Below are 20,038 nucleotides of genomic sequence, written 5' to 3'. Positions count from 1 at the left end.
CCCCTTCCAGCCTCGACGGGCGCCGTGCAGAAGAAGGGCCCTTTGACGGCGGCGGCCCCCGGGCTGTTATTGCAGCGCTCTGCGGTGTGCGCCGGCCGGGCCACCGCGCTGCCGGCGCTGGGGCCTCTTGTTTATCCTGGCCGGCCTCGCGTCTCACCCCCGCGGCCCAGCGGGGACGGCCCCCGCCCCGGGAGCTCGGCTCCGGGCCAAGCCGTCGGGGGGGGGGGGAGCTGGGGGCCGTCCGTGCCGGCAGCCCCGCCGCGAAGGGGCCCGGGGCTGCGGCTGCTGCGAGCCCATCTGCCGAGCAGCTGCCGGGAGAGAGAGGAGCGCCGGGGGGGCGCACACACGTGCCCGGGGTTGGGGGTGAGCGGGGAGGCCCCCCCCGCGCCGTGCCCTCGGTGTCCGCCCCCCCGGGGATGTGGCTCTGCTCCGGGGCACCCTGCGGGGAGCCCAGGGCTTGGGGCCCGGCAGCGGGAGCTGGAGCACATCTGGGCGCAGCGTGCTGCTGACACATCCACCCCCCCCCTCCTCCTCCTTCTCCTCCTCTTCCCCCCCCCTCTCCCCCTCGATGTCTTTGGGGAACTTGCGTCATTTGCGATAGTCCTTGGCTGGGGAACGAAAACAACCCTGGGCCCCCCGCCCGCCCCGGCACAAAGTGTGTGTGTGGGGGGGCACAATGCTAATGTAGCCTGCGTGCATGTTTTAGGGACCCCCCCAGGACGATGCCAGTGCCCCCCCTTATTCCACACCCCCCCATGTTCTCATGTGCACCTTCTGGGGAGCCCCCACTAACAGGGTGCTCCAGAGCAGGGGTCTGCAACGGCTGCGAGGGGTCTGCAGAGCGCAGGGACCCCCCCCCAAACCTCCATGAGCCCCCCAGCCGGGCCCCAAGAGCTGCCGGCAGCGACACCCGGGCGAACAGACCCCACATTATCCCCGGCGGCTGCGGTCCCTGTGCGCCTGGCAGGGGCCCAGGCGGCCGCGCCGCGGTGCCAGGTGGGCTGCGCGCTGCGCCAGCGCCGGCCCCCTGCTAAATTTAGCGGCGGCCGGAGCAGGAGGCACGGGGCAGGGAGACGATGGACGCCAGGGCCGTGGCCCCGCTGCTGCCCTGCACGTGGCCGGGTGGCCCGGTGCCACCGTGTGGGTACGGGGCTGCGTGTGTCTTGCACGTGCAGGGGGCCCGGGGGGGGTGCAACACGACGTGTCCTGCACGGTGGTACATGCACAGGGGGGTACAGGGTGTGCAACGTGGTGTTTTGCACAGTGGTGCGTTCACGGGGAGGGGGCTGGGGTGTGCAACGGGATGTGTTGTGCCTTGTGGCGCACGCCCAGGGGGGGCTGAGGTGTGCAGGGCAATGTGTGCTGCACGGTGGTGCGTGCACAGTGGGGGACTGGGGTGTGCAATGCAAGGGTTTGCACACTTGTGCATGTACCGGGGGGGGTCTGGGGTGTCCAATTTGTCGTGCATTGTGTTTGCACAAGGGGCCTGGGGTGTGCAGTGCAACCCTTTGCACACCAGTGTGTGCACGGGGGGCTCTGGGGTGTGCACGGGGAGGATCTCACAGTGGAGGCCTGGTGTGGAGGCCGAGATAAGAGGCAGCACAGCCTTCACCACCCGCCCCCCCGAGAGCGCTGGGGTTGTCCCCAAAAAAAACAGAGCCAAGCAAGCCACTGCGGGTGCCCCGAGCAGCTTTATTATGGGGGTGACCCGGGGGGCTCAGCCGGGGGGCCAGCCCATCTGCCGCCCCCCCAGCACGTGGAGGTGCAGGTGGTAGACGGACTGGGCGCCGTGCTTCCCGTCGTTGATCACTGCCGGGAGAGGGACAGGGGGTCAGCGTGGGGGTGGTGTCACCCGTGGGGGGGCACAGGGGAGGGGTCCCCCCCCCCCCCAACTCACCCAGCCGGTATCCGTCCTCCAGCCCCTCCGCCTTCGCCATGCGCGCCGCCACCACCATCAGGTGCCCCAGGAGCTGCGGGGAGGGGGCAGGAGGCTCAGCCCTGCGTGTCCCCTGTCCCCACTCGTGTCCCCGAGCCCCCACTCACCTGGGCATCCTGCGGTTCCACGCAGCTCAGCCGCGGGATGGGGCGCTTGGGGATCACCAAGAAGTGCACGGGCGCCTGGGGGGCCACGTCGCGGAAGGCCAGGCACTGCAGGGAGGGGGTGCGGCGCCCTGAGACCCTCACTCACTCGGGTGGGGGGGGGGTCCACGCGTGTCCCCGCTGCCCCCTTACCTCCTCGTCCTCATAGAGGATGGTGGCTGGCACGGTGCGGGCGATGATCCTGCTGAAGATGGTGGGCTCCGTGCCCGCCCCGGCAGCCGCCCGCTGCGCCTTGCCCACCTCCCCGTCCTGCCCGCTGAGGGGGCGCTGGGGGCACACACGGTGGGGGGGGGGGGGGGCGTGACAACCAGGCACGCGTGGGGGGGGGTGACACGGGGACACCCGTGGGCTTGGAGACATGGAGAGGGGACACACACACACACAAGGACGTGCAGGGAGCAATAGGGGACGGGCATAAGGGTGGTCGGGAGGGGGTTAAGCTGGCGAGGTGGGGGCCACGCGTGGGTCCCCACGCCGCAGGGGGGCTCTGTGCGTGTGTGTGCGTTTGCACGCCCACTCGTGGACTTTGCACGGGTGCGGAAGCGGGCACAGGACCCACCCCCCATCCCCCTTCCTCCCCTCTTCCCCCCCCCTCTTTCCTCCTCCTTTATCCCACGCCCCCTCCCCGCGCACCCCACGCGTGCCCACCTGCCCCAGGCGCGCCCCCGCTACCCAGGCGCGCGCCCACCCACGCGCGAGCACCGCCGCCGCCATGGCGCGCGCCTCCGCGTCCCCGCCCCTCCCCCGGCTTCCGCCACGCCCCCCCCCCGCGCCTTAAAGCGCCCGCGCCCCTTCCCCCCTGCGCCCACGCGTGACCGCGGAGAGGGGGGGGAGGCACCCACGCGTGGCGCGCTCCAGGCACCCAGCCCGATCCGTGCAGGGCGCATTGCTCCCCCCCCACTCATTCCCACACCCGATGGTGGGTGCTGGGGGTGGCCCCCCCCACGGTCACGCGTGGGTGCCCCCCCCCCCTTAAAAAAAAACTCCAGAGCCAGGGCTGTGCCGTCAGGGGTTTATTTCTTGCCCCCTCAGAAGCCCATGCGCGGGCGCTTGCGGCGGAGGGGCTGCGAGGAGGAGGAGGAGGAGGAGAGCTGGCTCTGGGAGGAGGGGATGCAGAGCGGCGCCCCCGGCGTGCTGGGGGGCTCGGGGGGGTCCTGGGGCCCCTCTGCCCACACGGCCAGGTAGTCCCGCAGCGTGCGCCGCCGCTCCTTGGGGATCCCCCGCGAGCGCAGCTCCTGCGAGGACAGCATGGGCTCCACGGGGGGCGGCGGGGAGGGGGCGGCCGGCGGGGAGCCCCCCCCCACCACCTCCAAGGGGGTGGCCGGGGGGGACGAGCGCGGGGGTCCGGCGTCGCTGAGCTCAGACAGCTCGGACTGGTAGGTGACGGAGGAGGTGAAGCTGGCCGAGAGGCTGCGGTGAGCCCGCGCCGCCTTCTGCCGCCGCCGCCGCTCCCGCAGCGCCTGCCGCCGCTGTGCCAAGCTGGCACCCGCGCCCCCAGACCCCCACTCGCCCCCCCAAGCCGCCGTCAGCCGGGCGCTCAGGGCGTCGGGCTCTTGCGGGGGTGGTGGCGGGGGTCCGGGGGGCTCGGGGGCCGCGTCCCAGCGCTGGATGCGCTCCCCGAGGCGCATGGCCTGGCGCAGCCGCTGCCGCAGCTGCTGGTGCAGGGCGCTGGGTGCCGCGGGGGCCGCCAGCTCCTTGCGGGTGAAGAGGCGCCGCTTGCTGATGGTGGGGGGTCCCGGGGGGCAGGCGTGCCGCGGGGAGCCCCCCCAGACCCGCAGCAGGGCCCGCAGCCAGCGGCGGTACCGCAGGGCAGCGGCCGGGCTGGGCACGGCTGGAGGGGGCTGGGGGCTGGCGCGGCGCTCCGTGGGGGGCTCGGCTTCCTCCGTGGCCACCGGCGTGCCCACCACCTCCTCCTCCTCCTCGTCGTTGATGATCACCTCCAGGTTGGAGAGGTAGAAGGTCTGCTCTCCTTCATCCTCCTCCTCCTCCTCCTCCTGCGCCTCCTCCTCGCTGCTGAACAGCGGGGAAGAGCCCGGGGCCTCCTGCGTCGCCTCCTCCTCTTCCTCCCGGCGGGGAGCGGGTGCTGGCGCCGCCTCGTGCCTCAGCGCCTGGTAGAAGACATCCCCGGCCTCGGAGAGCTGGAAGACCACCAGGGCCTCCTGCCGGCCCTGCTGGTGCTGCACGGCGGCCAGCCCTGCGGGGACAAACACAGCAGTTGCCACCTGCAGCGACCCGGTGGCCACGTCCCCTCTTTGCCCCCGGGACCCCCGCGTGCTCCCCAGCTTTGCTCACCGGCGGCGGGGGCACCAAGGCGCTGCTGGAGCCAGTGGTGGCGGTGTGGGAGCTGTGTGGGGAGGTGAGGCAGGCAGCTGGCGATGCTCTGCAGCCTCTGCGGCGGCCCCACCAGCTGGCAGGCCGACTTGCTGCCCCCTGCAAAACCGAGGTGCCCCCCAAAAAAATCACCCTGTGCCTCCGTGGCACCGCACGGCGAGGTGGGGGGACGCGGTGCCCGCGGTCAGCCCCGTGCCCCCCTGTGCTGCTCTCTCACCCGTGTACTGCAGCAGCAGCAGCTCCTGCGTGCGGGAGGCGCCCAGCACCACCTTATGGCTCCTGCCCGGCCCCCCCGGCGCCACTTGGGCAAAAAGAGGGGGGGCCTTCATCATGTGCGCCCACTTCAGCACGGGCACCAGCGGCAGGCGCTCGTCCATCAGGTACACGGCAAACTGGGAAGAGGGGGGACAGCTCAGCGGGGCTCCCCCTCCTCCACGCCACTTATCAGCAGCGTTAAAAGGGTGTGGGGGGGTCCAGGGCTGTGCCCCCCAGCCGTGGGGGGTCTCACCTGGGTGGTGACGAGGTGCTGGCAGGGGTGAGCCCGGCCCACGTACATGGGCAGCACCACGCGCTCGCCCTGCTGGCACCCGGCTTCCTCGCCCACCTTGAAGAAGTCGAAGTGGCAGCTGGAGGGGGCCTGTGGAGGCAGGGCAGGGTGCCATCAGCACCCCAGGGTGCCGGGCCCCCTCCCCACTGACCCCACGCCCCCCGTCCCAGGCTCACCCGGGTGTCCAGGCACTGGATGCCGGTGCGGTCGGCGCAGCTCAGCACCCGTGGGTGCGCGGTGAAGTCGCTCCAGCGCCAGGGCGAGTGGTCCCGGAAAAACAGGGTCTGGGGGTCGTGGCGGAGCCGCTGCAGCCTGCGAGGAGAAAGGGGCACCACTAGTGGGCAGGGGGGTTCCCCCACCACCCAGCACCCCAAAATCAGAGGGTCCAGCCCGCAGCACCCTGACTCACCCAGTCTCGACGCTCCAGAGGTAGACGGCTCCGCTCTGGGTGCAGACAGCCAGCTCCCCGGGGAGGTGTGGGCTGTGGGGCAGGGGGACGGCATCACCATGGGGACAGGGGGGGTCTGTGGTGGCAGCACAGCCCCCCAGGAGCTCGTTTTCCCCGGCACCCACCTGACGGTGAGGCAGGAGGCCGGCACGTCGGTGCGGATGACCTGCAGCGGGCTGGGGGCAGCGCCCGCCCTGCCCGGCACCCTCCAAACTCCGCAGTGGTAGTCGGAGCGGACACCCACAAAATCTGGGGATGGGACACACACAAGGGGGCTGGTTAGGAGGGCAGGGTCCCCAAGGTGTCACCCCAGGGTGCGGGTCCCGGGGCTCGCTCACCTTCTCCATCCACCCGTGCGGCACCCACTTGCCGGATGCGCCCGTTGAGCTCAAACTGCGCTGGGGCCCCTCGGGCACGGGGCTGCTCCTCCAGCACCACGTCCTGAAAATCTGGGGGGGGGCGGCTAAGGGCACTACCACAACCCCCTCTACCTTCCCCAGGGGATACCCCTCCCCGTTTTCCCCCACGGGTAAGGATACAGAGGTAATTCATGACCTCCCCGCCGGGGTAGACCAGGCGTCCCACGCGGCCGCTCGCCTCCTGGGGGGGCAGCCAGGCCAGAGCCCCCCCGGTGGGGCTGTCGTCGAAGAGCAGGCCGGCCCACTGCAGCAGCAGCTCCTCGTGCACGCAGTCGGCCAGCAGCCCCAGTGGCACCTCGAAGAGCCAGTCCCGGCACAGGTGGGAGAACCAGCGCAGGCGGGAGACGAAGTGACGCCGTGGGCAGCCGCTGCGGGGACAGCCGGTGTCACGGGGAGGGGGTCCTGCAGGAAACCCCCCCCCCCCCCCCAATATTCCCTGTCCCCGGGGAGCACTCACCGCCTGGCCTCCAGCCGGTTGAGCTCCTCCACCAGGGCTGTCATGCGGATGGTGGTGTCCCGGGAGGGTTTCTGGGGGGGTGAAAAAGGGTCAGGGCTGCAGCCAGGGGGGGCTGATGGAGCCCCCACCCCCCAAAAAAAAACCAAACAGGCACTGACCTTCAGCTTGGAGTCACCCAGGTGGAAGTTCTTGTGCAGCAGCTGCCCCAGGGAGCCGAAGGCGTCCTCTGGGTGATCCACAAAGAAGTGTCCCAGCTGTGCGGGGAGGGAAAGGCAGGGTCAGGACGTGTGGGGACGCCGTGGTCCCCGCCAGGCTGTGCCCCAGCCCCTCGCTGGTACCTGCTTGGTGAAGTCCAGCGCGGCTCCCGACCTCCCTGCCCGCAGCTTCCTGCGCAGCACGCCGCGGTACAGGATGTCCTGGGGGACCAGAGGGGGCACCCAGCAGCCTGCGGGGACAGAGCAGGGCACGGCTGGCACCGCGGGGACGGGACGGGTGCCAGCACGTGGCTCGGTGCCTGGGGGCACCCAAAACCTCCCCCCCCAGGTCCTCACTGTCGTTGGGTGGCAGCAGGGGCACGGCAGCGGCTTCGCAGGGCTCCCAGCTCTCGCCCTGCCGGCTGCGGCGGGGCACGAACGGCGGCTGCAGCTGCACGGGGACAGGATTGGGGAGGTGAGGGTGGCCCCGGCACCCCCATCCCCAACCCCCTTCCCAACCCCGCTCCCCTCTCACCTGCCCGCTCCCGGCCTCCAGCACCTGCCCGTGCTCCCCCCAGCCGGCAGCCGGCGCGGGGCCGGCCTCATCCTTGGGGGGGCCGCAGCCGAAATAGGAAGGGAAGAGAGCGGCGGGGAACTCCATGGGGGCACCGGAGGAGCGGGGGGGGACCGGGTACCGGGGGGGTGCGCCGGGTACCGGAGGGGCCCGATCCCAGTCCCAGTCCCGGTCCTGGTCCCAGTCCCGATCCCGGTCCCGATCCCAGTCCCAGTGGTTCCCGGTCCCGATCCCGGTCCCAAATCCCGCTCCCGGTCCCGCTCCCGGTTCCCGCCACCCCGCCCCGCCCCGCACGCGTCCCGAGCGCGCGCGCGCGCCGCCGCCGCCGGTCCGCCCCCGCCCCTCCTCGCGGCCCCACCAATCAGCGCCCGAGGCGCGGAGGGCGGCGACGGGCGCGCGGCGCAGCCAATGGCCGCGCGGGGAGGGGGCGTGGCGCGCCGGGTGACGTCATTCTCGCGGGCGCGCGTCGGGCTCCGGCGGCGGCGGCGGGGCGGCATGGGGCGGCGGGGCGGCGCGGGGAGGGGGCGCCGGGACCCCCTCGTCCGCCCCCCGCTGCGGCCGCCGCCGCTGCTCCTCCTGCTGCTCTTCCTCCTCCTCCTCCTCCTCCTCCTCCTGCCGCCGCCCGCCGGTGAGCGCCCCGGGGGCCGGGGGTGGGGGGGTGGGGGGGTCACGGGTCCCCCCTATGGGGGGGGGCACGACCCTATAGTGGGGGGCGCGAGCCTGTAAAAGGGGGCACGGCCGCTGTAGGGGGGATGGTGGTGGTATAGGGGGGGACGGTGGTGGTGTAAGGGGGTATGGTGGGCCTGTGGGGGGTGCGGGGTGAGTGGGTAGGGGGCTGCGATGCGTGGGGAGAGTGGGGGGGGGTGTGGGGCACGGTGGCTGCCTGCTATGGGGTGAGGCGGGGGTCGCGGGGGCGCGCAGAGGGGTGTCCGCGCAATGGGGCGCGGTGGGGAATAGGGGGAGAAATCCCCCCCCCCAGCCCCGCACACAGACACCAGGGGGACGCGGGGGGGTGCCGTGGGGTGCGACACGCGAGGGGTGGTGTCGGGGGAGGGGGTCCCGAGGTGTCTGTGGGGCGGGGGGGGGGGCGATTTGGGGCCGCGGGCGCTGTCCCCGGTGCTGAGCCCCGGCCGTGGGCGCTGTCCGCGGTGCTGAGCCCCGGGGCTGCGCGTCCAGCCCTGGGGGGCTCCGTCCCGGTTCCCGACCCCCCCCAACCTCATCCCGGGGGTCTGAGCACCGGGGACCCCTCCTGGAGGTCTCCATCCCCCCGGGGACCCCCCCTGGCACGGAGCTCCGGTCCCCTGGGGGTGCCGTGGAGATGCCCCCCCAGGGCGGGCTCGTGGTGGAGGATTTGGGGTCGGGCACCCTACACGCAGACGGGCATTTGGTGATAGGGGAGGGGGAGCTGCCTTTGTTCCAGGAGAGGGCTGCAGGAGCAGATGCGTGTCGGGGCTCAGCCTGCTGGGGCTGCACACACACACGCACAGCACAAACACACACGTGCCCGCCGGCACACGCACGCACGCGCACCCCCGGCCGGGCACAGGCTGTACGAAGCAGCCCCTTCCTCTCCCCTCTCCCCAATTCCCAGCTGGACGAGTTCCCCCGGGGCTGCCGGCATCCCGCAGCCACGAGCATCCCATCCTCAGAGCATCCCTGGGGAATGAGGCCTGGGATTCCCGGGCTGGCGCTGGGCAGGCGTCCCAGCGGCAGGGCGAAGTTGTTTCTGGAGCTCCAGGGACGTGCCTGCCTCCCCGCTGCTGCCCAGGCTCCTGGAAATTCCCCGGGGGACGCCGGCCAGTTTGGGCAGCCCCGCAGGAAGCATCTTGCAGGCTGTGCACAGCCTCCCGTGGGTGTGCACGCCTCCGCCTCGCCGTGCGCGCAGGCGGCACCCCCGTGTGCATGTGCGCACCCCATATGCGCACCGCGCCTCCCCCGCGTGAGTGGGGCAGAGCCCGGGGAGGGGGTCCCAGCCCCACTGAGAGAGCCCCTTGGGTCTCCCCCCCCGCAGACGGGCTCTTCGTGACCGACTACTTCACCCGCACGCCGCGCAAGCTCAGCCCCTTCCGCTCCTTTGCCAGCATCGAGCTCTTCCACTTCCACATCCCCGAGGACACGGTCATCGCCGTCTGGAACCTCATCACCTTCAAGGAGCAGGGCGGCACCTTCGGGGACCACTGCCCGGACCGCAGCATCACCGTGTGAGCGCCCGGCGTGTCCCTACTGGAGGGCACTGCCCCGTGGTGACCCCCCTCCTGTCCCCGTGCCACCACCCCAAAGCTGCGCCCCGGTAACCGCCGTGCCCCCTGCAGGTATTTCCGCGCGGGGGCTCCCTCCGTCATCAACCCGCTGCGCACGCACTTCCCCAGGGACACGGCCGTCCCTGGCTCCTTCGCCCTCACCCTCACCTGGACGCTGCCCAACCGCACCACGGGGGTGTTCAACGTCACCAGCCCCCTGCCCGGGGACTGGTTTTTGGCTGCCCACCTGCCCAAGGATGAGGGGAAGATCTCCGTCAAGGTGCAGGGCTTTGGGGTGGGGTGGGGATTGGGGAGGGCACGGTGCCAGGCTGGCATTTGGGGCTGGCAGCGCATGGGGCAGGTGTGGGGCACTGGGTGGCTCTGGAGGGGGGGTACCGGGGTGGGCAGCACCCAAATTCCCTGCTGGGCACCCCCCAAGCCCCCGTGCTGACTGCTCTGCTGGTGTAGGGTCTCTACGAGGAGTGCCAGTACCTCTTCCAGCCGCAGCTCATCGTGCAGCGCCTGGTCAACATCGCCGTGCTGTACCCCGGATACGCCTCCGAGCAGAGCATGGCCCCCCACAACCGCTCCTGCCTCTACAAGTGAGCACGACGACGGGGGGTCTGCCAGCCTTTTCGGGGGGCGGTCGGCTTCCCGGGGGTCCCCCATCCCTCTGCCTGGCCTCCCCCAGCCCCTCTCCGTGTCCCCGCAGGGTGTTCGTGCCCAGCTACACGTCGCGCGTGCAGGTGGAGGTGCTGCGGTGCCGGGGGGCCGAGGGCTGCCCCCTGTGGCTGCGGGTACGGGCCAAGGCCCCCCCCCTGCACAACTCCACGGCGCTGGACTGCCGGGAGCACGCGCCCTGCCAGCTGGCCCTGGACCTGCCCTTCTGGCAGCACTGGTACTACGTGCTGGTGGAGAGGCACCCCGGGGTGCCGGGCGCCGTCTCCTTCCAGGTCATCGTGCAGCTCACGGGTGAGGGGACGCGGCCCCGGTGTTGGTTTGGGGTGCTTGTGGGGTCTGGGTGACAGGGGGGGCAGCCAGCTGTGCTGGCACGGGGGTGCTGGGAGGCTTTGGGGCACTGGGATGCACTGGGATCCGTGTTTTGGGGCACTGGGATGTGCTGGGACGCTGAAGTGCTGGGAGGTGCAGGGGTGCTTTGGGACACGGGGATGCTTTGGGATGCTGGGAGATGCTGGGACACAGATGCTGGGATGCTCTGGGAGGACTGGGATGCTCTGGGATGCTGGGAAGTGCTGGGAGGCACTGGGATGCTGGGACATTGGGATGCTCTAGGACACTGGGAGATGATGGAGCACTGGGATGCTCTGATACTGGGATGCTCTGGGATGCTGGGAGGTGCTGGGACACAGATGCTGGGATGCTCTGTGAGGACTGGGATGCTGGGAAGTGCTGGGATACTTTGGGACACTGGGGTGCTCTGGGAGGTGCTGGGATGCTCTGGGATGTTGTGAGGTGCAGGGATACACTGGGAGGCACTGGGATGCTGGGACACTGGGATGCTCTGGCATACTGGGAGATGCTGAGACAGATGCTGGGAGGTGCAGGAATGCTTGGATGCTCTGGGAGGTGCTGAGATGCTGGGACACTGGGATGCACGGGGACATTCTGGGAGGTGCTGGGATGCTCTGGGATGCGTGGTGACACCGGGATGCGTGGTGACACCGGGGTGCTTGGGGACACTGCCAGGCGCCAGGGCGCACTCAGGGAGCTGTGTTGGGAGGCAGAGGGGATCAGTGCCGGGTCTGACATCTCTCCCCCTGCAGACTGCTCCCGCCCCAGCCTGTCCCGGCCGCCCTTCCTGCCCTCCAGCGCCTCCATGAACATGCCCCACTCCTTTGGCTCCGCGGGCGGGCTGGCGCTGGGTGCCGACAGCCCCCCTCCCGCCAGCCCCAACGGCACCAGGCACCCTCTGGCCGCCGTCCCCAGCGCGGCCGAGCGCTGCTGGCCCGTGCGCCCCACGCTGCGCAACGAGCTGGACACCTTCTCCGTCCACTTCTACATCTTCTTCGGGCCCAACGTCTCGGTGCCGCCCGACCGCCCCGCCGTCTTCGTCATCAACCTGCTGCCGGTGCTGGACAGCGGTGGGGTGCTCAACCTGGAGCTGCGGCTCAACGTGGTGAGGGGCTGGGGTGGGGATACCAGGAGCGAGGTTTGGGGTGCTCCCGGGGGATGGATGTGGCTTGGGAGCGGTGGGTTGGGGTGCGTGGCGGTGGGCTGGGTGCTGCGGGTGGCGGGTTAGGGGGCTGTGGCAGCAGGGGGTGTCCCCAAATGGCTCGGGGCCGTGTCCCCTCTGCCACCAGAGCTCCCTGCGTGGTGAGAACGCGACGGTGTTCGGCTGCCTGAACCACGAGGTGCCGCTGGCCTCCAGTGACAACGCCTCGCTCACCTGCGAGACGGGTAGGCTGGGCAGCCCCCCTCCTCCTGCTGCGTGCCGGGGGGTCCGCACCCCTCTGTACCCCACCATGAGGGTCCCCTCACCGCTGCTCTCCCTGCCGGCAGAGTCCCTGGCAGGCTTCCTCCTCTCCGTCAACGCCACGGCCAGCCTCAGCCGCCTGCGCATCCCCTACCCACAGACGGGCAGCTGGTACCTCAGCCTGCGCTCCCTCTGCGCCACGGAGCACGGGTAGGAGCCCTCCGCGGGGGCGCGGGGTGGGCGCAGGGGGATGGAGCTGGGTGAGGGTCCCCACGGCTCGTGGTTGGGAAGGGCTTGTGCGCCCCTGGGGGTGCCCACACCGCACCCCGGCTCTGCTCAGTGTCCCGTGGGACCCCTCCAGGTTTATGGCTCTGCTCCCAGCCCTGCCACACCGGTGTCCCCGTGGGGATTTGGGGTGTGGGCACACCTGGGGGTTGTGTTGGTGCGAGCAAACAGCGCCGTGTACGCTCCTTGTGCACGGGGTGCACACCTGGCTGCGTGGGGACATGGACGTGGCAGAGATGGGAGCTGCCTTAGGGGCACGGTGTGTGCCTGCTGACCCCGTTCCCCCACCCCGGGGTAGGTTCGAGCCCTGCACCAACGTGACGGCCGAGGTCTACCTGCGCGCCTACCTCTCGCCCTGCATCAACGACTGCGGCATCTACGGGCAGTGCAAGCTGCTGCGCACCAACAACTACCTGTACGCCGCCTGCGAGTGCAAAGCTGGTGAGATAACCCCGCTGTCCCCCTGCCCAGCTCCCCCCGGGGTGCTGGGAGGGGGTTTCCCCGCTGCCCCCCGTGGGTGCTGTGGGGTGACGGTCGCTCTCCTGCCCGCAGGCTGGAACGGCTGGGGCTGCACGGACAACGCCGAGGCGTTCTCCTACGGCTTCCAGCTCCTCTCCACGCTGCTGCTCTGCCTCAGCAACGTCATGTTCGTGCCTCCCGTGGCCATCGCCGTGCGCAGCCACTACCTCCTGGAAGCCGCCGTCTACATCTTCACCATGTTCTTCTCCACCGTGAGTTTGGGCGGTGGGCGAGGGGCCGGGGGGGAGCCGTGCGGGGCAGCTCTCACCTCCTTTCATCCCCTCTTCCCGGCCCCAGTTTTACCACGCCTGTGACCAGCCGGGCATCGTGGTGTTCTGCATCATGGACTACGACGTGCTGCAGTTCTGCGATTTCCTGGGCTCCCTCATGTCCGTCTGGGTCACCGTCATCGCCATGGCCCGGCTGCAGCCCGTGGTCAAGCAGGCGAGTGCGGGGACGGGGAAGGGTCCCCCCGGGGTGGGCAAGGGACCGTCCTGACGCCTCCTCACCCACAGGTGCTGTACCTGCTGGGGGCCATGCTGCTCTCCATGGCCCTGCAGATGGACCGCCACGGGCTCTGGAACCTGCTGGGACCCAGCCTCTTCGCCTTGGGCATCATGGCCATCGCTTGGGTAAGGACCTTGTGGCGCATCCCCATCCCCAACGAGGGTCCTTCAGGGGATGGAGGGGACACACAGCTTGCCCCCGCAGCCCCCCAACCCCTCAATTTTCCTCCGTCCCCACGCAGACAGCTCGCACCATCCGCCGGCGCCACTGCTACCCGCCCACCTGGAAGCGCTGGGCTTTCTACCTGTGCCCCGGGGCGCTGATCGCGGCGGCCGCCGTGCTGCTCTACGCCTTCGTGGAGACGGAGGAGAACTACTTCTACATCCACAGCATCTGGCACCTGCTGATCGCCGGCAGCGTCGGCTTCCTGCTGCCGCCCCGCGCCAAGCCCGCCGGGCGCCTGGGGCCGCTGCCCCGCCGCAAGGGCTGCGGGTACCAGCTCTGCGTCAACGAGCAGGAGGAGCTGGGGCTGGTTGACCCCGCCGTCGCCTCCATCAACAGCATCTGCACCGGGTGACGGCACCCCCCCCAGCAGAGCGGATTCGGGGCCCCGGGGGGGGGGGGGTGTGGCAGCGCCGGGGCTGTCTGTCTGTCCGTCCGTCCGTCTGTGTGTCCCCGCAGCACCAGGCACCCCAGGCGTGGTTGGAGCGGTGACGTCCCTGCTGGTGCCACCAAGGCACGGGGAGGGGGCACTGCATGCATTGGGAACCCCCCCTACCCCCTCCAGCTGCCTTTTGGGGTGTCGGGGGGGGGACAGGGACGCGGTGCCAGGCAGGTCCCCAAGCCCTGTGTGACAGCCACGGGGCAGCTCCTGGGGTGCTGCTCCAGCCCCCCCTCCACCCCCCCCGAGCCGTTCCCTGGGGATGCAGCCCGGCGTGCTGGGATTTAGGGGATGCCTAACGGGATTACCAGCTGCAGGCGGGCAGGCGGCTCCCTAATAGGATTGAGATCTAATTAAACCGGCTCCCCGGGAGCCAGGCCCCAGCTGGGGGCTGCGGGGGGGGGCATCTGGAGGGGATGATGGGGATAGGATGGCGAGGCTGCAGCCCTGCTGGGGCCGGCGAGCCCCGTCGAGCCATGGGGGCTGCTCCGAGGGCCCCGGGGACTGGCGGCTGCCATCCAGGATATCATCCTCCAGCCCTTCCCGTGTCGGCCAGGCTGGTTAAGGATTAATTTTTAATTAAAGTCGTTGCTCACTTCACCACGTCCAGCCGCGTCTCCCCGGCAGTGTCAGCGGGCACCGCGATACCAAGGAAGGGGTCGGCGCATGGTGCTGCCCGGTGGGTTTGTGTAGGCCCTACAATAACAGAGGGCAGCTGCTCAGTGCTCCCTCGTTTAATTAATCCTGTGGCTGCGCTTTTTGGCTCAAGGACGGGCTGAGCAGGAGGACGCAGGGCCAAGCAGCAGCAGAGGGGATCCAAGCCAGCCCTGTGCACCCCATGGGCACCATCAGCTCCCACGGGGACCCCCCTGCCTCCTTCCCAGCACCTCCGGCCCCATTCCCATGGGGATGCTTTTGGGGCCAGACTCTGCTTTCCCCCCCATCATGGACTTGGGGTCCCCATGACTCGGGCCCCCCCCCCCCATAGGAGCATCCTTCTGGTGCTCTCCATCCCTGCCTGTGCCGTGTCGCCGTGGTAACGGTGTCCCCATGGCAGCCAGGTGCCTCCAGCATCCCCATGGCAACTGGTACCCGAAAAGGCTCGGGGTGGGAGGGGTGGGAACTGCAAGACCCCCGGGATTGGGGATGGCTGGGAGGGGCACTGATGCTGTGCCTGGGGCAGTGTGAGCCCTCGTGTCCCCTGCCCCTGCTCCAGAAATAATAATAATAATAATAATAATAATAATAATAATAATAATAATAATAATAATAATAATAATAATAATAATTTCCCTCCTCGGAAATTATCACCCCAAAATCTGGGGCTAGTTATGGCTAATTATTAGTTAATTATAACCAATGGAGGCACCTCATTAATTAGGGGAAGGCAGCGAGGGGTGAGGACACCCCACTCCCTCCATCAGCCCCTGGACGGGGCCCCCCCCGGCCCCCTCCCGCAGTGCCGACAGCCCTGGCAGACCCAAATCCGGGCTTTTTGGCACCAAAATGCCCCCCCGCAGCCTCCCCTCCCCCACCCCGCCGCGCGGGGAATCCCCTCCGCTGACGTCACCGGGGACCCCCCCGCCGCCCTCGCCCCGCCCCTCCCCGCTGTCTGATTGGCTGCGCCACCTTGGCCCCGCCCCTGGACGCGGGGCGGGCCTCGGAGTGACCACGCCCCCCGCTCCGTACTGATCTCCTATTGGCTGCCGAGCTGTCACTCCAGACCGGCACAGACCCGGTTGCTCGGCTGGCTGCTGCCTGCCCCACTGCGGCCCCATTGAAAACCCATTGCAGCCCCATTGCGGCCCCATTGAAATCCTGTTGTGTCCCCTTTGAAGCCCCATTGCAACCCCATTTCAGACCCACTGGCCTCACTGAAACCCCATTGCAGCCCCGTTGCAAGCCCATTGAAACCCCTTTGCAACCCAGTTGTGTCCCCTTTGAAACCCCATTGCAACCCCAGCTCAGCCTCATTGCAATCCCATTGCAGCCCCATTGCAGCCCCATTGTGTCCCCTTTGAAACCCCACTGCAATCCCATTGTGTTCCCTTTGAAGCCCCATTGCAGCTCCATTGAAACCCCATTGCAGTCCCACTACAACCCCATTGCAACCCCACTGCAACCCCACTGAAATGCTATTGTGTCCCCTTTGAAATCCCATTGCAACCCCATTGCAGCCCCATTGCAACCCCATTGTGTTCCCTTTGAAACCCCATTGCAGCCCCATTGTGGCCCCATTGCAACCCCATTGCAACCCTACTGTGTCCCCATTGCAACCCCACTGCAGCCCCATTACAACCCAATTGCAGCCCCATTGTGTCCCCTTTGCAACCCCACTGCAACCTCATTGCAGCCCCATTGCAAACCCTTTGAAACCCCATGTGTCCCCATTGCAGCCCCATTGTGTCCCCATTGCAACCCCATTGCAACCCCATTGTGTCCCCTTTGAAACCCCATTGCAACCCTATTGTGTCCCCATTGCAAACCCATTGCAGCCCCATTGCAACCCCACTGTGGCCCCATTGCAACCCCATTGCAACCCCACTGCAGCCCCATTGTGTCCCCTTTGAAACACCATTGCAACCCCATTGCAGCCCCTTTGCAATCCCATTGCAGCCCCTTTGCAACCCCACTGCAGGCCCATTGCAACCCCATTGCAGCCCCGTTATAACCCCATTGCAACCCCATTGTGGCCCCATTGCCCCCCTCTGCACCCCCTGGCAGCCCCACCCTCCCCCCCCACATCCCCAGCCCACCCCCACCTCACCATACCCCACACCTCTGCCTCCCTCTGCCCCCACCACCCCCCACAACCCCCATGGCACCGGGGGGGGGGCACCAGGGGGGCACGGGGCAGGGTCTGTGCCCCCATGGGAGCCGTGCCCCCGCTGCGGGACGGGGCACGGTGCCGGTGCTTTCCCAGCCAGCGGCCGTGCCGGGAGCTGGGCCACCAGGTGCCGGGGAGGGGTGGCCCGGTGCCACCCACCCCGCGCGGCCCCACAGCTGCAGGGGGGCGTCTGGGGAGTTCCTGGGGGGCTGTAAATAGCCCAGTTCCCCCCAGTTCCCCCCAGTTCCCCTTCCGCTCGTCTCGAAAGCGAGAAAGGGAACGTGTGTGCGTGCGTGCATGTGTGCGTGTGTGCGTGTGTGTCCCACCCCCCCCGGGACGCTCAGACAAAAGAACTGGTGGATGGGCGCTGCTGGTACAAAATCTATTTTTAATGTTATTAAAATCTGTAAATTTCTATAAACGTCTAAAATAACCAGGGGGGGTACGGGGGGCTCTGCTGCGGGGGTGCGCGCGCTCACGGCGGGGCGCAGCCGGCGTCGGGGGGCACCGGGGGCTCCTCCTTGCCGCACGGGGGGAGCCCGGGGAGCAGCGGGAGCTGGGGGTCGCCCTCGAAAAGGGGGGCGTGGGGGGCGTAGTGGGCGTGGGGGGCCGGCGGCCGGAGCAGGAGCTGGTGCAGGGTCTCGCCCACCTGCACCAGGCTGTGGGAGAGGAGGTGGAGGTGGGAGACGGTGTCGCTGGCCAGGCTCTCCAGCAGCGCCTGCTGCTGCCGCGACGTCTGCAGGATCTGCACCAGCAGCTGCTGCACGCTCTGCAGCAAGCCCGCCACGCCGCCGCCTGCAGCGAAGAGCGGGGTCAGGGGAAGCCCACCCCTCGCCCTGCGCCCCGGGGGGGGGCGTTGGGGGGCACCCACCTTGCAGGCTCGTGTCCGCTGAATCTTCGCCCACCGCGTGCTCGCTCGCTGCAGCCATCCCCGGGGAGCCTGGGTTTCCTCGTCCCATCCCCGGGGGCGTCTCACCGGGAAAACCTGCGGCCAGGGGTTGGCACGGAGGGCGCAGCGGGGTCCCGGGGATCCCCTGCTCAGCCCGTCCCCGCTGCCCTGTGCCGGGGAGAGGGCGCAGACTCACCTGCCTTCTGCTCGGCGCTCTCCTCTTTCAGGCAGCCTGCGGGAGAGCAGCGGTCACCAGGGGACGGCTCCGGCCCCGCGGGGACACGAGCTCGGTGGCTGGGGCACGGTACTCACCCGGGAGGGGTTGGGGAGGGATGCAGCAGCTGGTACCTGCAACGGGAACAGGCTCAGAGCCCGATTACAGGGCTGAGAGGGGGGAAATGAGGACGAGGAGAGCCTTACGTGGGGCGGCCGCGGGGTCGGGCGATGCTCCATCGACGTGGTCCCCGCGGGCTGCAGGGAGAGAGCAGAGAGGAGACGCGGGGTCTGGCGGCACCCGCCGGGGGACGGCATCAGCCCGGGGTCTGCCTCGCTGCCCCGGCCAGCCCGGCGTGCCCTAGCCACAGCTCCCCAGTGCCCTGCGGGGCCTCAAAGCGCCTCCCGAGCTAGGAACAAAAGCAGGAGTCACTCACCCACCACTGCAATGCAGCCACCTCCGGGCTGGAAGGCAGCAGCTGCGTAGCGGCGCGCGGCCAGGCTACGCAACAGATTAGGGCTGGAAGTGAAGGAGAATCCCACATCCACTTGGAACTGCAGGGGGAATTTAGGGAGACAACGTAATTACCCGGTGCGGACGCTGGCGGGGACGCCGGGGTTCGCTCCCCCAGCGCCAGCGGGGCCGGGGGGGGGGACACGAAGCAGCAGCCGGGGCTTCCCCGGCACCGGGCCCTTCTCTGCTCCTGTTTTTGGGGAGGTGTTTCGCCTGGTCCGCCCCGCAGCCCCGATCCCTGCCGGCGAGGGGAACAGCACCCGCTCCCTTCACCTGCCCGCACAGACCGGGCCCGGGGACGTATCCTGCATCGCCTCGGCACCGTCCGGGTGCGCTGCAGGACGGGGATGCTCCCGGCTCCATCCCTCACACCCAGTCCCAAATCCTCCAGAGCTCTGTGGTGTGCCGTGCCCTGAGGCCAGCTCCGAGCCAGGGACCCCCCTCCTGCCCCATCCCAGCTGGCCCCAAACCCTCACACTGTGGGGCTGGTTTGGAGCCAAACTGGGGGGGTGGGAAGTTCCCACACCCCATCCGCGAGCATCCCAAGGGGAACACACCACGGAGGGGCCCTCCAGGGACAAAAGGCCCCCTGACGACCCCCGTGCCCCCCCGTCCCTGCATGCTGGCACAGGCTTGAGCTGTAGCGGTGGCCGTGCAGCCCGGCGCGGCGGGGCAGGACGGTACTTACGGCTCTCCGGCTCGTCCTTTGGGCACTGCAGCAGCGGTGCCAGCAGCACGGCGGGGGTCTCTGCAGCAGCTGGGGTGCAGCACGCAGACAACAGCATCAGCAAAGGGGCCCTGAGGGGTGCCGGACACCCCCCGGCCACGACAAGCCCCCCTCCAGCTGCCCCATCCCACGGGTACCTGGCGGTGCCGGCGAGCGTGCGGCCAGCGACCTGCGCTTCCTGGGGGGCGGCTTGACCAGCTCTGCAAGGGGAAAGAAAAAGCTCAGATCAGGGCTTCACGGACCCCGTGCAACAGCGGGGAGCCTGCACATCCCCAGCACCCACCGGGCAGCCGCCTCTCCCCAAAAACGGGCCGCCCGGCCGCCTTCCAGATGCTCTTCATGGTGCGGTAGTGCGGGGGCAGGCGCGACGAGTGCCGCCCGGCACGGCGGCGCGTCTCCCGCTCCGAGTGGAAAGCCTGCTTCAGTGCCTTCCACTTGGAGCGGCACTGGGCCACGCTACGGCCGTAGCCGGCCGCCGCCAGCCCCCGGGAGATCTCCTGCCACAGCGCCTCGTTGGGCCACGACGTGGAGGCCATCAGCAGGGCGGCCTCCCCGGAGCCTTCCACCAGCGCCAGGAGGCTGCTGACCTCCGCTGGTGTCCAGGCTCGCCCGCGGGGCATGCTGCGGGGTGGCTGGGGTGGCTAGGGTGGGGGGCAGGAGGGTGGGTGCCAGGCAGGGCTCGCCCTCGGGGGTCGGATGTGCGCTCCCCAGGGAGCCCCGTGCGCCCGCGATGGGGCTGCACCGGGGGTGGCTGCGAGCTGCACCGGGAGCTGCACCGGGAGCTGCTGGGAGCAGCCGTGGAGCCGCAAGGAGCATGTGCAGCCCCTGGAAATTGCCGCTGGGAAACGTAGTCCTGGCCGTGCCTGCCCCTCCCGGCACATCAGGGGATGAGCATCCCCAGGGTGCTGCCCCCCAAGCCCTGAGGGCACGGCAGGGGTGCCCATCAGGGCGCAGGGAGGGGGCGCAGCGCCCCCAGCCTCCCCCCCTCCGGCTTTCCAGGGCTGCGATGGAGTGGTAATTCGTGTTGAGAAGATGATTGATATTAATAAAGAAAGGGGAGAGGTGGGAGTGTGGCTATGGGGGTCGGAAAGCCCCGTGGTTGAGGATAACATTAGGCTCTTAACGATGAGGCCATCAGGAATGTAAAAGGGC

At 69.4% G+C, this 20,038-nt stretch overlaps 4 protein-coding genes across 4 annotated transcripts; 1 reads left to right on the top strand and 3 right to left on the bottom strand.

Moving 5' to 3' along the window:
* Window positions 1-1,672: 1,672 nt before the first annotated feature.
* Window positions 1,673-2,828, bottom strand: HINT2 (histidine triad nucleotide binding protein 2). Its single transcript, XM_082784313.1, has 5 exons — window positions 2,749-2,828; window positions 2,233-2,367; window positions 2,044-2,148; window positions 1,898-1,970; window positions 1,673-1,809 (listed from the first exon to the last, which is right to left on the bottom strand). The coding sequence occupies exons 1-5, from the start codon at window positions 2,812-2,814 to the stop codon at window positions 1,718-1,720; spliced, it is 471 nt and encodes a 156-aa protein (XP_082640439.1). The 5' UTR covers window positions 2,815-2,828; the 3' UTR covers window positions 1,673-1,717.
* Window positions 2,829-3,110: 282 nt separating this feature from the next.
* TAF1C (TATA-box binding protein associated factor, RNA polymerase I subunit C) lies at window positions 3,111-7,309 on the bottom strand. The gene is made up of 14 exons (XM_082783056.1): window positions 7,032-7,309; window positions 6,854-6,947; window positions 6,641-6,747; window positions 6,461-6,556; window positions 6,303-6,373; window positions 5,966-6,213; window positions 5,765-5,875; window positions 5,552-5,675; window positions 5,388-5,459; window positions 5,155-5,290; window positions 4,940-5,068; window positions 4,649-4,823; window positions 4,393-4,530; window positions 3,111-4,294 (listed from the first exon to the last, which is right to left on the bottom strand). Exons 1-14 carry the CDS (start codon window positions 7,155-7,157, stop codon window positions 3,129-3,131), a joined length of 2,793 nt encoding a protein of 930 aa, XP_082639182.1. The 5' UTR covers window positions 7,158-7,309; the 3' UTR covers window positions 3,111-3,128.
* Window positions 7,310-7,552: 243 nt separating this feature from the next.
* Window positions 7,553-14,308, top strand: TMEM8B (transmembrane protein 8B). Its single transcript, XM_082783057.1, has 13 exons — window positions 7,553-7,698; window positions 9,082-9,271; window positions 9,383-9,590; window positions 9,779-9,912; window positions 10,023-10,282; window positions 11,095-11,447; window positions 11,632-11,728; window positions 11,831-11,954; window positions 12,328-12,470; window positions 12,582-12,760; window positions 12,846-12,992; window positions 13,064-13,180; window positions 13,297-14,308. Exons 1-13 carry the CDS (start codon window positions 7,566-7,568, stop codon window positions 13,630-13,632), a joined length of 2,421 nt encoding a protein of 806 aa, XP_082639183.1. The 5' UTR covers window positions 7,553-7,565; the 3' UTR covers window positions 13,633-14,308.
* A 2,640-nt stretch (window positions 14,309-16,948) lies between these two features.
* LOC309890322 (uncharacterized protein) lies at window positions 16,949-19,592 on the bottom strand. The gene is made up of 8 exons (XM_082784050.1): window positions 19,170-19,592; window positions 19,024-19,086; window positions 18,848-18,916; window positions 17,853-17,903; window positions 17,745-17,780; window positions 17,629-17,664; window positions 17,415-17,528; window positions 16,949-17,338 (listed from the first exon to the last, which is right to left on the bottom strand). The coding sequence occupies exons 1-8, from the start codon at window positions 19,504-19,506 to the stop codon at window positions 17,019-17,021; spliced, it is 1,026 nt and encodes a 341-aa protein (XP_082640176.1). The 5' UTR covers window positions 19,507-19,592; the 3' UTR covers window positions 16,949-17,018.
* Between the last annotated feature and the right edge of the window lie 446 nt (window positions 19,593-20,038).

This window comes from Aythya marila (genome assembly GCF_965140915.1).
Source record: "Aythya marila genome assembly, chromosome: Z".
Taxonomy (NCBI): domain Eukaryota; kingdom Metazoa; phylum Chordata; class Aves; order Anseriformes; family Anatidae; genus Aythya; species Aythya marila.
The sequence above is the reverse complement of the archived record's forward strand: the minus strand, read 5'-3'. Positions and strand labels throughout refer to the sequence as shown.

Excerpts from the sequence above, each read along its gene's own strand:
- HINT2 (XM_082784313.1), bottom strand. The coding sequence starts at position 2,814 with ATGGCGGCGGCGGTGCTCGCGCGTGGGTGGGCGCGCGCCTGGGTAGCG. Across the intron at positions 2,368-2,748 it reads CGGGGGCGCGCCTGGGGCAG|CGCCCCCTCAGCGGGCAGGA; the intron begins GTGGGCACGCGT and ends GTGTGCCCCCAG. Across the intron at positions 1,810-1,897 it reads GGAGGACGGATACCGGCTGG|TGATCAACGACGGGAAGCAC; the intron begins GTGAGTTGGGGG and ends CTCTCCCGGCAG.
- TMEM8B (XM_082783057.1), top strand. The coding sequence starts at position 7,566 with ATGGGGCGGCGGGGCGGCGCGGGGAGGGGGCGCCGGGACCCCCTCGTC. Across the intron at positions 9,272-9,382 it reads CCGGACCGCAGCATCACCGT|GTATTTCCGCGCGGGGGCTC; the intron begins GTGAGCGCCCGG and ends TGCCCCCTGCAG. Across the intron at positions 11,729-11,830 it reads CTCGCTCACCTGCGAGACGG|AGTCCCTGGCAGGCTTCCTC; the intron begins GTAGGCTGGGCA and ends CCCTGCCGGCAG.
- TAF1C (XM_082783056.1), bottom strand. The coding sequence starts at position 7,157 with ATGGAGTTCCCCGCCGCTCTCTTCCCTTCCTATTTCGGCTGCGGCCCC. Across the intron at positions 5,291-5,387 it reads CTCTGGAGCGTCGAGACTGG|GCTGCAGCGGCTCCGCCACG; the intron begins GTGAGTCAGGGT and ends TTCTCCTCGCAG. Across the intron at positions 4,824-4,939 it reads AGCACCTCGTCACCACCCAG|TTTGCCGTGTACCTGATGGA; the intron begins GTGAGACCCCCC and ends CCCTCTTCCCAG.
- LOC309890322 (XM_082784050.1), bottom strand. The coding sequence starts at position 19,506 with ATGCCCCGCGGGCGAGCCTGGACACCAGCGGAGGTCAGCAGCCTCCTG. Across the intron at positions 17,781-17,852 it reads CGACCCCGCGGCCGCCCCAC|GTACCAGCTGCTGCATCCCT; the intron begins GTAAGGCTCTCC and ends TTCCCGTTGCAG. Across the intron at positions 17,339-17,414 it reads AGCGGACACGAGCCTGCAAG|GCGGCGGCGTGGCGGGCTTG; the intron begins GTGGGTGCCCCC and ends TCTTCGCTGCAG.